General features: G+C 42.4%; 3 protein-coding genes across 17 annotated transcripts; 2 read left to right on the top strand and 1 right to left on the bottom strand.

Moving 5' to 3' along the window:
- Nucleotides 1-623: 623 nt before the first annotated feature.
- On the top strand, nucleotides 624-1699 carry Dhpr (dihydropteridine reductase). Its single transcript, XM_017234059.3, has 2 exons — nucleotides 624-887; nucleotides 969-1699. Exons 1-2 carry the CDS (start codon nucleotides 804-806, stop codon nucleotides 1590-1592), a joined length of 708 nt encoding a protein of 235 aa, XP_017089548.2. The 5' UTR covers nucleotides 624-803; the 3' UTR covers nucleotides 1593-1699.
- Use1 (Vesicle transport protein Use1) lies at nucleotides 1616-5738 on the bottom strand. Of its 2 annotated transcripts, none has more exons than XM_017234058.3 (4): nucleotides 5608-5738; nucleotides 2566-2916; nucleotides 2157-2507; nucleotides 1616-1858 (listed from the first exon to the last, which is right to left on the bottom strand). In XM_017234058.3, the coding sequence occupies exons 2-4, from the start codon at nucleotides 2906-2908 to the stop codon at nucleotides 1815-1817; spliced, it is 738 nt and encodes a 245-aa protein (XP_017089547.2). In that variant the 5' UTR covers nucleotides 2909-2916; nucleotides 5608-5738; the 3' UTR covers nucleotides 1616-1814. The 2 variants fall into 2 exon arrangements, with proteins under 2 accessions (XP_017089547.2, XP_070136299.1); XM_070280198.1 differs by lacking the exon at nucleotides 5608-5738 and adding an exon at nucleotides 3471-3490.
- On the top strand, nucleotides 3565-13246 carry nwk (nervous wreck). 14 transcript variants are annotated; one of them, XM_017234055.3, is made up of 13 exons: nucleotides 3567-3680; nucleotides 4225-4359; nucleotides 4435-4664; nucleotides 4720-5247; nucleotides 5590-6493; nucleotides 6557-6725; nucleotides 6795-7214; nucleotides 9029-9085; nucleotides 10590-10615; nucleotides 10912-11053; nucleotides 11129-11308; nucleotides 11375-11739; nucleotides 11846-13246. In XM_017234055.3, the coding sequence occupies exons 2-13, from the start codon at nucleotides 4339-4341 to the stop codon at nucleotides 11900-11902; spliced, it is 3099 nt and encodes a 1032-aa protein (XP_017089544.1). In that variant the 5' UTR covers nucleotides 3567-3680; nucleotides 4225-4338; the 3' UTR covers nucleotides 11903-13246. The 14 variants fall into 14 exon arrangements, with proteins under 14 accessions (XP_017089538.2, XP_017089539.2, XP_017089544.1 ...); XM_017234049.2 differs by adding an exon at nucleotides 9832-9864 and having other exon boundaries at nucleotides 3565-3680; nucleotides 10912-11739; XM_017234050.2 differs by adding an exon at nucleotides 9832-9864 and having other exon boundaries at nucleotides 3566-3680; nucleotides 6557-7214; nucleotides 11126-11739.
- The last annotated feature ends 558 nt before the right edge of the window (nucleotides 13247-13804 follow it).

Genomic DNA, 13804 nt, shown 5'->3' with positions numbered 1-13804 from the left:
GCACTATGCGAGGCGGGGGTGTTCGTATGTAGCTCGAACTTGGAACTCTCGCGGAAAACTGTCGTGACGTAACTGGAAAACTCGACCAACAGCCACGGCGCCTAAGCCTCTCGGTTCTCTCGTAGTAAATGCGGCAAAACAACTAACAATTTTCACACATTTCCCTTTTTTTTCAAAAAATATATTCTAAAATATATTATGGTTTTAAATTGTGAGAATTAAATACATTAATAATTATTTTGGTACTTTTATTTTGGTGTTTTGATGGGAATTTGGTGGTACGTTTTCCTAAATGCATAACCGGTTCGCTCTCTAAGAGAAAATTTCCTTTGTTGTTGTTTTGATTTTGCGTTTAGGGTTAAACAGAAACTTGGAGCTTAAGCTGCCACAAAATGAATATAAACTATGGTTTTATAATGTTTTCTACATTTTTTGTATCTTCTTAGGTGTTTTTTTCTGATTTCTTTTAGGTTTTCCATTTAACCGGTTCGCATTTTCCTTTTCAAAAATTAGCCACCGAATAGAGATGCCCGCCATCAGCTGTGAAATACCAACTGGCAAAAAATACCAACACATCGCGGTTCTCAGAGTGGCCATATCGCGGTTATTGATTTTCCACTTGTTGCTGCCGTTTCTTCTGAGAGCCAAGCTTTTTCAAGTTTGCAAATTGAATTCTCCTGCACTTTCCGGTAGAACTGGTTTCAAAACCCCATCTGCACTCCAAGCTCTTTGAGTCACTTTGGAATTTTTTCGCATTTCTTGAGATCAAACCGAGTTTAGCTTTCAAACTGGCAGCACGTATCATGTCCGCGGGTCGAGTCTTCATTTACGGCGGCAAGGGAGCCTTGGGATCAGCCTGCGTTGATCACTTCAAAGCCAACAATTATGTGAGTTTCCCTTTCACCTGGTAGTTGCCACTCATTAACCATTGTTTTCCCCAACCTTCATCTGGAAACTCCATCGGCCAGTGGGTGGGCAGCATTGATTTGTCGGAGAACGAGAAGGCTGATGTGAGCGTTGTGGTGCCACGCGATGCCGCATGGGTGGACCAGGAGACTGAGGTGGTCGCCAAGGTCGGGGAATCCCTCAATGGCCAGAAACTGGACGCTGTGATCTGCGTGGCTGGAGGATGGGCCGGCGGCAATGCCAAGAAGGATCTGGCCAAGAACGCCGACCTCATGTGGAAGCAAAGTGTATGGACCTCGGCCATATCCGCTGCCGTGGCTGCTCAATACCTGAAGGAGGGCGGTCTGCTGGCACTCACTGGCGCCAAGCCCGCTCTGGAGGGCACCCCTGGCATGATTGGCTACGGCATGGCCAAGGCAGCTGTCCACCAGCTCACCCGTTCCCTGGGCGGCGATAAGTCTGGTCTGCCAGCCAACTCCCTGGCCGTCTCCATCCTGCCCGTCACTCTGGATACCCCAATGAACCGCAAGTGGATGCCAGAGGCGGACTTTGGCACCTGGACACCCCTGACTGAGGTGGCTGGACTCTTCCAGAAGTGGACCCAAAACCAGGAACGACCAAAAACCGGATCACTGCTGCAGCTGATCACCAAAAACGGAGTTACCGAGCTCATAGCAGCCGAATAGACTTAACAGATAAAGACCCAATATGCTCAACAACACCACAATTTAATCGCTTTCGCTTGTACATAAACTATTCATAAATAAATCGCTGGGCGGCTTTCGATCGTTTATATGAGGGGGCCTTTTTCTGGATAACCTCTTGAACTCGGTAGTGGAACGATCGGAATAGCAGCTTGCTTAGAACATAATCTTGGTACTTGGTTTTTGGTTGAAGTAGTATCCCGTCTACGTTTTCTTCTTTTTCATAATCTTCATAAAGAGAACCATGCCTGTAATTCAAAAAACGAGGTTAATAAACCCATTAGAATGTGCAATAAATCGAACTAATTAAGCCTGAGTCAGATGAAACTTGTTTTCTGAGGGGAAGATTACAAATTCTTAAAATAATTAAGGAAAGAACTCGTTTAGCAACCCAACCAGATCAATATTTTTGTGTTTTTTCATTTAAAAGTGGGGAAATTAATTAAATTAGTAAGAAGCTGACTGGCAGAATTAGTTCCCAACTGACGTACTCTGAAGCTTGGAGACCTTTCAAGAAATTCCAGGTACTTCCTCGACATGACTCACCTATAAATGTGACAATTACAAAGACAATCATTAGCCAGAGCCAACATTTGTAGGCCTTCTTCGAATGCTGCTCCAGCTTGTCAGCCTCCTTGCTTAGTGAGTTAATATTGCGTTCGGCCATCCCAGATGAGCGAGAAACCACCTCGGTGTCCCGGCGGATGATACGATTGGCCGTTTCGGTCTGCTCCTTGAGATTCCGCGTCAGCGACAGCATATGCTCCGTGATCTTCTCCTGGGCGTTCGTGTAATACTTGGCGGCTTCAGTCAAGTCAGTGGATGAGCTGGGAATGCTGGTGTTGCCGGGACTTGAGCCCTCATCCTGGGCTCGGCGTCGACGTAGGGCATCGCCCTCTAAAATGGTAATAAGACTTGGTTATCTAGATATTCAGGAATTGCTATTAATTCCTACCCTGTAATAGTTCCTTTCGCAGATCATTGTGATGCTTTGTGTTCTGCAGCTGGCGGACTTCCTTTAAGGCATTCTCGCCAAACTCCCGTTGGGAAGAGGAGTTTGTGTTGGCCGCCCCGGCTGGCTGGGTGTATCCTGTGGCCGCCTTCAACGCCTTCAACCGTTCCAAGTAGCCCGGTATCCGCTGAGCACTCTGCGGGTCGTCCATGGCCTCCAGTTCGTCGAGCATTGTGTCCAAGGACTTGATGAACTTCTGCAGCCGCCAGAAGTTGTGCTCGCTCTTGGCCAGGTCCTCGCAGTTGGCCAGCAGAGTGCGGATGTTTACATTTAGCTTCGTGGCCATTTCCTGGGCTAAAGGTTTATTTGGAAAAACAACAACAAAACATACTGATAGTAGGCTGTGCGGGGGATTTTGGTATTTTTCTTAAAAGCTGAAACGGTACTACCAATTTACCGGCAAAGTTTTGTGCTGGCAATGCCTTTTCAAATTTTAATAATTAATTTTCATGAAATATTTTCCTATTTTGAAAATAAAATAAATTTGATTTTGCCTAAAACTAAAAATATTATGGATTTTCTTTTGGTTGGCAACTCTAAAAATACTAAACATCGCTAGATTCCATATTTCCATTGCCTACCTTTCCGCGCAGGTGGCAAAATCTTATCATTTCAAACTTCTTGGCCAATATCAGAAGTTATCAATTAAACCACTTCGATAGGGCAGCATATGTGTATTACCATGCCAACGCATATATTTTTGGCACCAGTCGACGGTCGGCCGGGTGTCAATATCATATTATTTCGGTTTGGAAGGCAGTTGGGTTCCTGATAGCCAATTGAAGTGCCGTTACGGTTGAAGAGTCTGTGTTATCAAGCAGCTGACGGGCTAAAAACAAAATACCCACCCTCGGGGGCGCATGTGCTTGTTAACGTTTTTCCTTTTTTTTTATTAACGGCACTTGACTCTATGAATGAAAGTAGAAAACCTCTCTCTCGGCATCTCTGGCTGGTTTTTCTCTCTTGCGCTCTCACTTCTGCGCAGCAGCAGCGCAGCAGCAGTTAACGGTTCATGTGAAAATTCCCCACACAAACGACGTGAAAATCGAAATCGATAAGTAAGCAACGGTCTTGGGACTCCAAGAAAATTGTCCAATTCGAAGGAAAAAGTTCAAGATAAGAGCCATAAAAAGTATAGATTAACCCCGAAAGCAACTCCCGGCGATGGCCAAGAAAAGTGTTAGCCAAGTGATTTGAATACCGTTATTCCTTAAAGCCAAATATCAAATCTAAGCTAGTCTGGGGGCCAGAGAAATCGATACGCAGAAAAAAAAAAACAGGGGCTGCTGCGTGGGCTTTGGACAGTGAACATTTTTCAGCTAAAATCAGTCTAAATATAGCTTCAAGTATTCTCAGGCTTTTAGTGTAAAGTTTTTGGCCAAATATCATTGCATTTCTTTTTGGTTACATAAGTTTTCCCTGGCTGCGTAGCGAATCCATTAATGGCTTGAGACCAATGGTAGCCACCCCACCAACCACCCACTTGTACCATCACACACCCACACAAAACGTCTAAAAATAAACTTTTCTTATTAAAATGGTCTTAAGGAACCTCATCTATTTCGCCTTAATGTTGTCTCATTTAGTCTGAATTATTTTTAGCTTCTAGAGGTAATGTAAGGCTATCTAATCGGAGCTTGAATTAAACGGATTTGCTTGTAAAATAAGCGAAAAACCTTAGAGACCCGGTAGCCAGTAAAGAGTATAAATCCCAAGATGCAGCCACCGCCGCGTAAGGTAAGGATCTCACCAAAATATCCATTAAGACTTTGACTTTATTAATTAAATATTATATATTTTTTTAATATCCAGGGTAACTATGTGAAATTCCTTAAGAATTTGCACACGGAGCAGGTGGCCAAGCTGCAGTTGAAGAACCAGCATGAGTGCGACTTGTTGGAGGACATCCGTCAGTTCACCATCAAGCGCTCGGCCATTGAGAAGTCGTACAGTGAAGCCTTGCTAAAGATCTCATCCCAGTATCTCAACAAGAAAATACCCAATATACCAGATATTAAGATGGACGGCATGGAGGAGCGATGGTTAGTACTCATAATCCACTCATTTATTCTATTTTTTAATATTTGGATCTTTTAGGAACATGTGGAGTGTTTGGCGCACAGTCCTTGAGGAAAATGAAAAACTGGCCCGTGCCCGCTTGGCTGCTATCGAGGTGTTCCAGCAGCAGATCGCCGACGAGGCCAAGGTCCTGCGGGACTACAAGCTGGCCATTGCCAAGCGCTCTCTATCCGGAATTGTAAACGTCCAGAAGGAACTCCACCTGAGTGTCGGGGATGTGGACAAAACCAAGAAGTCGTACTTTGACGAGGAGCACTGTGCCCACGATGTTCGCGACAAGGCAAGGGACATTGAGGAGAAACTGAAGAAAAAGAAGGGCTCCTTCTTCCAGTCGATCACCTCGCTGCAGAAGAATAGTGCCCGAGTCACCTCACGCAAGGAGTTGCTGGAGGAGAAGTCCTCCGGGGCAAGGAATGATTATATTCTCAGCCTGGCCGCAGCCAATGCTCATCAGAATCGTTACTTTACCGTCGATCTGCAGACCACGATGACCACCATGGAGAACTATGTCTTCGAGAGGGTGGCCGAGTACCTGATGTTGATGGGGTGAGACTTGGTCTTAAAATTTAAAACACTTTGGCTTTGCTTAAACTTTAAAGTCTATTTCGGATTTTGAAAAAAAAACATCAATCCCAAAAGTTAAAATTTGTGAACAATTTTATTATTCACCCCAATTTTTTATTATTTTTTACCTAAATCCCCCAAAAAAAATGTGTATCGAAAACGTGATTACAAAATTAAAAATTCTTTGGGGATTATTCTATTGTTTGGGTCCAAATTTTCGTGATAAGATAAAGCAAAGCTCTTATCTTTCGGGGCCCTAAAAACACTATAGTTCATTGATTAAAAAGAAAATAATTCGAAATTAAATAAATAATTTAATTTCAGACGCACAGAGCTGCTCACCTGCTCGGCTACGCAGAACAGCTTCGGGAAGATCAGAGACCAGGCTCAGCAGCTCACCCGGGAGTACAACCTGCAGTGCTGCTACCTCTTCTATCCGGTTCTCAAGCAGCACATTCAGTACGACTTCGAGGCCTGTGACAACGATCCGGTCCGCAAGGTGACCACCGAGCACGATTCCGCTGCCGAGACGCTGACCAAGGAGGCCAAGAACTTGGCCGGCAGGGTGGTGAAGGAGAATGCCTCCATCAGGGAGAATGCCAAGAAGCTGGCCTTGTGCCAGTCGCTGCGGGACTCTGGACAACGCACCGATCCAAACGATCCCAACGGGCCCGATCTGGACACCAAGATCGAGGAGTTCCGCGACCAGATCCGTCGCTCCGAGACGGAGAAGGCCAAGGCAGAGGCCTGTCTGCAGTGTCTCCGCGATGGTGGCATCAATGTGGACGAGTGGGTCCAGGAGGCGGAGATCATGGGTGTGCAGGAGCTGACCCGCTCGGCCAGTTCCATTTCGATGCGTACCGATGCCTCCGGGCAGGGCGAGAACCCCAGCTCCGACTCCTTCTACGACAGCGACAAGGAGGACACTCAGACCCAAACCCAGGCCCAATCACAGGCTCAGGCCAAGCCCAAGACGGAGCAGCAGTTGTCCCGGGATCGCACCTTCAGCGACAGCGATGATGAGCCCGAGGAGCGTCCGGCTGCTGCGGCAGCATCCTCTAGTGCAGCCGCAGCTGCTGCCTCCACCTCCTCCATGATGGGAGGCGGCGGCTGGGATGACCCCACCGAGGTCAATTGGGGTGGCGAGGAGGAAGACGACAAGGACGAGCCCATTGTACCCGAGCCCAAGGAGGCCATCTTTAAGTGCACTGCACTCTACAGCTATACGGTAATGGTGTGACCCAGAATGGGCCTAGAAACGTTGCTAATGATGTTCTTGTTCTCCCTGCAGGCCCAGAATCCCGACGAGCTCACCATCGTCGAAAATGAGCAGCTCGAGGTGGTCGGCGAGGGCGACGGCGACGGTTGGCTGCGGGCCAGGAACTACCGAGGCGAGGAGGGCTACGTGCCCCACAATTATCTGGACATCGACCAGGAGACGGCCGGCAGCGCCTTTAATGGTACTTCAGGCAATCAATTGCGCTCTCAAATCTCATTCTCATCTGTCGATTATACTGTTGACAATGAAGATCAGACGGTGGACTCGATGCAATCGCCCGACCAGGTCTCGGTCATCATGGCGCCCCAGAAGCGCCCCAAGTCGGACGTGGAATGGTGCATCGCGCTCTACGACTACGACGCCACCGCCGAGGACGAGCTGACCTTCGAGGAGGGCGACAAGATCAAGATCATCACCAAGACCGCCCACGGCGTCGACGACGGCTGGTGGGAGGGAGAGCTGGACGGGCGGTTCGGCAACTTCCCATCGCTGGTCGTCGAGGAGTGCGACGAGATGGGCGAGCCGCTCAGCGAGGGCGGCGACGAGTCACCCCCGCCCACTGCGGCGCCGACCTTTGCCCTGCCCCCTGCCCCGGCACTGCCGCCAGAGTATGCCCATGAGCTGGAGCTGGAGCTTACCGAGGACATGTTCGGCTCCCAGGACACGGCAGGTGAGTGAAGGAACATTCAAAAAATGTTTTTGCCAAATATTTTTTTTTAATGTTTGTTTTATAAGTCACTGACGTGTTATTTTAAGTTTCTATAAGTTTATCATAAATATGTTTTGGTTTTTCGATAACCATTCGATATATAGATTCCCCACAATTACAAATCTAAATCTAAAGACAAACACTTTTTAACATTATTTTAAAATTAAATCTCAAAAACCTTTAAAAGGTTTGAAGCCACGTTTTGGACCCCCAGGAAAGATTATATCTTTGGCCACATTCATCCGATTCTTAAAAAGAGTATCTTAACGATTCGTAGATCGATTCTCCATAAATCTGCATCAAAATCTAATAACATTCAATTTTTTAGATTTTTGGTCAAATTTTCTGGAGGGTCCCCTACAAAAATACACTTTGGGGCTTGGGGCCACAATATGGCTCACTTCGAAGGCTATATCTTTGGCAATATTTATCCGATTCTTACGAGGAGTACCTTAAACGATTTGTAGATCGAATTTCCATAAATGTGCATCCAAATCTAAGAACATTCAATTTTTTAAATTTTATCTCAAATTTTCTGGAGGGTCCCCTTCAAAAATACACAAAACAGCTTGGGGCCACAATATAGCTCACTGCGAAGTTCATATCTTTGGAAATATTGATCCGATTTTTAGAAGGTGTACCTTAAACGATTTGTAGATCGATTCTCCATAAATCTGCGCCAAAATCTAAGAACATTAAATTTGTTCAGATTTTTGGTCAAATTTTCTGGAGGGTCCCCTACAAAAATACAGAAAACAGCTTGGGGCCACAATATGGCTCACTTCGAAGGCTATATCTTTGGCAATATTTATCCGATTCTTGATTGGAGTACCTTAAACGATTCGTAGATTGATTCTCCATAAATCTACATCAAAATCTAAGAACATTAAATTATTTAGATTTTTGGTCAAATTTTCTGGTGGGTCCCCTACAAAAATAGACAAAACAGCTTGGGGCCCGATATGGCTCACTGCGAAGGCTATATCTTTGGCAATATTCATCCGATTCTTAAGAGGAGTACCTTAAACGATTCGTAGATCGATTCTCCATAAATCTGCATCAAAATCTAAGAACACTAAATTTTTAAGATTTTTGGTCAGATTTTCTGGAGGGTCCCCTTCAAAAATGCACAAAACAGCTTGGGGCCACAATATGGCTCACTGCGAAGTCTATATCTTTGGCAATATTCATCCGATTCTTGATTGGAGTACCTTAAACGATTCGTAGATCGATTCTCCATAAATCTGCATCAAAATCTAAGAGCATTCAATTTTTTAGACTTTTGGTCAAATTTTCTGGAGGGTCCCCTACAAAAATACACAAAACAGCTTGGGGCCACAATATGGATCACTGCGAAGTCTATATCTTTGGCAATATTGATCCGATTCTTAAGAGGAGTACCTTAAATGATTCGTAGATCGATTCTCTATAAATCTGCATCAAAATCTAAGAACATTAAATTTTTTAGATTTTTGGTCAAATTTTCATTTTAGTCAAAATCTAATAAAATAACTTTTTTCCAAATTTTATGGGAAGCTCCTAATAAAATCTGAAATCGGGGCCCCTTTTTATCCCCACGCCATGTCTTTGGAAATATTTCCTTATTTTATTATGGTTATTTTATTATTATGTTTTTGCTTTTTGGTTTGGTAAAAAGTATTGATTATTTTGGTTTTTTGTTAAGTTGTTCTCATACATATGTATATATATTAACATTTAAATAAATGTTGAATTAGTTTTTGAAAGTGATAACAATAATCTCTTTTTCTTGACAGATGAGGATAGCGGTGTGTATCCAAACGGTGCGGCTGCCCCGAGCATGCCTCCGCCAGGTAAATTTTTAATTCTTCCAAGGCCGCCTACAACCTGGTCTTTTGTTTCCCCTTTCAATATCTCTCTATATTATACAATCTATCACTCAATATGAATTCCTCTAGTACCAAACATTTGTATACTTTTTCAAACTTCACTGTCAAAAAAAAACAAAAGAAAAAAAAGAAAAATTTCAATCAAAAGTATTGTTATACCTGCTTCTATATTCTCTAGAGGTAAACCTATTCTCCAAAAGTGCAGCTCGTGTAACTACTAACCACTTGTACCACTACTACCACCACTTAACCACTAACCACCAAAAAAAAAATGTTACCACCAAAAACCACCATCACTGTAACTATTCTCCTCTGCTCTCCGTTAATGTGCTAATTTGTCTAATCTCGCCTTCAAAAGACTTCGCAATTCTCCGAAAAAAACCAAAACCGCAACCGAAGAAATGTCCTACGTTTTTTACAGTGTTCTCTATCTTTAGGATGATTGTTAACCAAGTGTCGTGTCGTGTTACCGTTATTTGCTCATCTTCGATATCTTTCTTTTTGCAGCTTACTATTTCTCAATTAATTAATTATAAAGATTTAATGTCTGTGTGTGTGTGTCGCACTGAATTTTCAATTTAATTGCATTCAAATGCTTTAATTGGTTATTAGTTTGTCTAAATATCACGTATTTATTTCATTGCTGTTTTGCATTGGCTACTTTTACTCTCTTTTTCTCTCCGTGTAATTGTGTCTTTGTGTCATTTAAGGCAACAATCCAAGCCAAACAACTGCCAATAAGGGTAATTTACTAAATTATCTAAAAAACAAAATTCTCTTTATCTTTGCCCCCCGAACTTTTCACCTTCTTGATTCTTGATTCAGTAACTCTAGTTTAGGGAAATATTTTCAATTTCCAAAACTTTGAGAGCATGACTATAAATCCTCTTAATCTCTGTTTAATGTTTAAACTGAGCCTTTCTTCTTGGTATTTAGAAATTCTATAAAAAATATACTCAATAATATAATCCATTTGAGGGTTTTCTCTTTAAAATATTCAAATATATACCATAATAAAAACTGACGGCCCCCATCTTTGTATATAAATACCATATATCAAATATCAATTCAATCGGTTTCCATATATACCCCTGTAGTTATCAGACTGGAAACTGAATAATATTTATGAAATCCCCTAGTTTTCATCCTATATTCCCGCATGTTTGTGCCCTGAAAACCAAATCTGATTAATTGTATCCTTAGTTATGCAAATTTATGCAAATTATGAGTTTCTTTCTTGCTTTTTAATTTTTTGTTGAATTTTAAATTCTGAATCTCTATCGTGTACCTAGATAGTTCTCGTTCCAAGGCTGCCTTGACTTAATCCTATATTTGTTTTGGTTTCCAACTCACCGCTCTATAACTATTTGATCAATAAATTGTAATTATTTAAGACATATTTAACCTTAAATACGATTGTTGACTAAGAAAACGATTACTTTCTCATTTATTTTTAACGCATACTCAGTACTCATCCAAGAGCCTGGCATGGAGGTAAAATATTGCCATTTATATATTTTCTTTAAGAATTAAATAGTTCGGTTTTGAAAACGAAAGTGTCTTTGATATTTTTAAAAAGTTAGGATTTATGGAATATCCTTTAAAAAAGGATACTTTTCTAGAAAGTTGTAAAAAATGTACATATATTCATTATAAATTTTAAAAAAGCAATTAAAATCGTTAACACTTTTTAAAAAATGCAAAGTCACTTATTAATACTACTGCTTCCTTTTATTAATTTAAATTTTAAAATTTTTAAGTGCTAATCTTGATTATTGTCCCTTTTCCAGGACGATCTAAGTGACGACGGTCAGCCGCCACCGTCTCTGCCGCCGCCCCAGCTGCCGCAGGCGGGCGGACCGACGCCGGGTCCGGGGATTAGTAAGGGGGAGAAGGGGGCGGCGGCTAGCACCGCTAACACCCTGAACTTAGGTATGGCACAAATAATAGTTACCGCTGCAACCCCCATGGTTGAAGACGGTGCCGATAAATCTTTCCCACCAGTAGGAGAGAGCGATTCCCAGTCCGATAAGGATACGGATACGGAGAAGGCCAAGGACGAGAAGCCCGAGAAGCCGTCCAAGGAGGCGGAGGCGTCTGCCAAGAAGCCAGATGTGGCGCCCAAGCCGCTGGCCAAGGTATCGCCATCGCCCCAGACCGCTCCGGCTCCGGCTGCGGCCAAAGAAGGTAATCGGGGTGGGCCGAGGCCTGTGGTGAGCATAACACTGACCGAGTATCCATCCTGTGATGCAGAGGACCAACAGTCCTTCTCCGAGGGCACCGATTCGGAGACCGTTCCTGCCCTCCAGGAAGCCGATGATCCGTTCAACGAGAAGGCCAAGGGCGAGTCCAGCGGCGGAGGTGACGGATCCACGGGATTTGAGGCGAACTTCGAGGCCAATTTCGATGCCAACTTCGATGATGCCTTCGCGGGAGCAGGATCGGGATCGGGAGGGGGCGGTGGGGGAGGAGGCGAGCAGTCCCATGACTTGGACGTGAATGGAGAGCCGGGAGAGACTGGCTCTGGCCCGGCAGCTGGCGAGGAGGATATTGAGGCGCCCAAGCAGGTGGTCGGTGGGCGAGCTAGCATACCCGAGGAATTGGACTCAAATCAATTGGCACGTTTGCAAAATCTGAAGGAGTCGAACGCTTAAATTCGTCACTCCCGACAGTCTCTTCCTCCTGGTCGGCTACTTCAATGTTGTTTCTCTTTTGTTCTTTTAGGCACACGACCATGAGCAAGATATATACTATATAGACTATAGCCACGGACAGTTATAGAGCGGATCAGCGGAACACCACAGCCACAGCCACCACCACTATCCAACCACAGTAGCAACCACAACACTTGAAATCCACTGAAAAATATTAGGCTCACACAATCCTCCAAACCTTTCCAAACAAATCCAAACACTTTTAGGTTAAAAAAAAACACTGCGATCTCGAGTACTTTGATCTCTCTTCTCAGGGCCCCAAAAAGTATGCTATGAAATGTTTCGTTTGCCAAAGTGTTTCAGAGGATCCTTTTGAGAGCCCAACTCAAGGACGTCAAACTCTAGAGACGTCTCTTTTAAACCGACTCAGACGGACTTTGGTCTTTGCAGATAAGGCAGATCAGGCAGGACTATATACATACAACGACACAATAGCAGGACTATCTATAGAAACTATATACGCCATATGTACTTATAGCAGGTCGAGAACCCTCTCTCCTTTTTCACGTACAGCGCTCAAATTGTGTACATCCATTTGAATACTTTTTCTGGACTGCCTCTGGGGTTATAGTTAGTTACATCAACTGGGCCTTCATAACAAAAACCACCATACGATATATAAATATAAATATAAACTATTTAAATATATACATAATTATGTTAGTTTGTAATGTGTTATACCCTCAGACACGTATGGAATACATCGGATATATATATTATAAATGAAAAATATTGTATTGTAACGTTTTGAAAGACAAATACTTATGTAGCACTCAGACACGGGTCTTCGAATATCAGCATCCACAACTAATCGAGCAATAATATGTATATATATCTAAGAAAACTAGAGAAGCCGTTAAGTTAGCCATTCGCTTGATCTACTAGCCGCATTATAGCCAAGTTGCCAATCAACTTTATTGTCAATTCATTTGGGTTTTCGTTCTCGGTAATTAGTTTTCGGTTCACCTAGTTCTAGGACCTCTGCACATTATAGTGAACTAATAATGGAATGTAATCAAAGCCTAAGAGCGAATCCTGCGGAATTAATATATTGTTGTAATTGAATGTCAGCACTAGTCTAATTAGTTAAATGTTTTCCGTGTCTAGTTAAATGGTCTAAGTTAATGTTGGATGCCAGAAAGAAGATATTTGAAATTAGTGAAAAGCCTTCTCAATACGAGACTTTGTTTGCAATACTCGAATATTCCAGTTCATAACTCACCAATCGGATAACTTCATAATCATATAATCAAAGATATTACCATACATAGATAACAGAAACCAAATCATAAATCATAATTAAGCAGAAAATTGTATTGTATGTAATTTTTGAAACCTGCCCAGTGAGTTAATCAAACCTTCTGTTCAACAAACAAACTTGAAAAATAAAATCTCCACTTTGATGCAAGAACCTGAGATACTTTCAATGAAACACTGGGGGGATTGTAATTTTTTTACATATCTTTATTTATATTCACTTCATTGCAATATTATAATATTTTTCTTCTTGGTTTGCATTTTTTCCATCTGGATGTTTTTTAGTTTTAGTATTTAACTTAATAATATAGGTTCCTTCTTGGGTGTTATCATTTACTTTCTTGTAACATTCATCTCATATTATTTTCAATTTTTAATTATTTTGTTATGTGTGTGTTTATTCTTTATATGCTATAGATAATTATTCTCATTTCAGTTTTTTTCTTCATTTTTTTTTTGGTTTTTGTTTTTTATTTTTTTGGTCTTTTTAATTTGGTTTTTTTCATTTTATATAACGAAATTAACACAGTCAAAATTTGTGATCAGTGATCAATCATTACATACGCATTACGTTTTAAATTATTTTCTCTTGGTTTTCGCCCCATTTCCCGGGGGACCTTCAAACATATTCTTGCTTATATACTTATTTTTTTTTGGGAGGGGGATTTCTTATTGGATTTGTCCCTTTATTTTCATTCCAAGACTGAGGCTG

This window comes from Drosophila bipectinata, chromosome 3L (genome assembly GCF_030179905.1).
Source record: "Drosophila bipectinata strain 14024-0381.07 chromosome 3L, DbipHiC1v2, whole genome shotgun sequence".
Classification (NCBI taxonomy): Eukaryota; Metazoa; Arthropoda; class Insecta; order Diptera; family Drosophilidae; genus Drosophila; species Drosophila bipectinata.
This window is presented reverse-complemented; position numbering and strand designations above follow the sequence as displayed.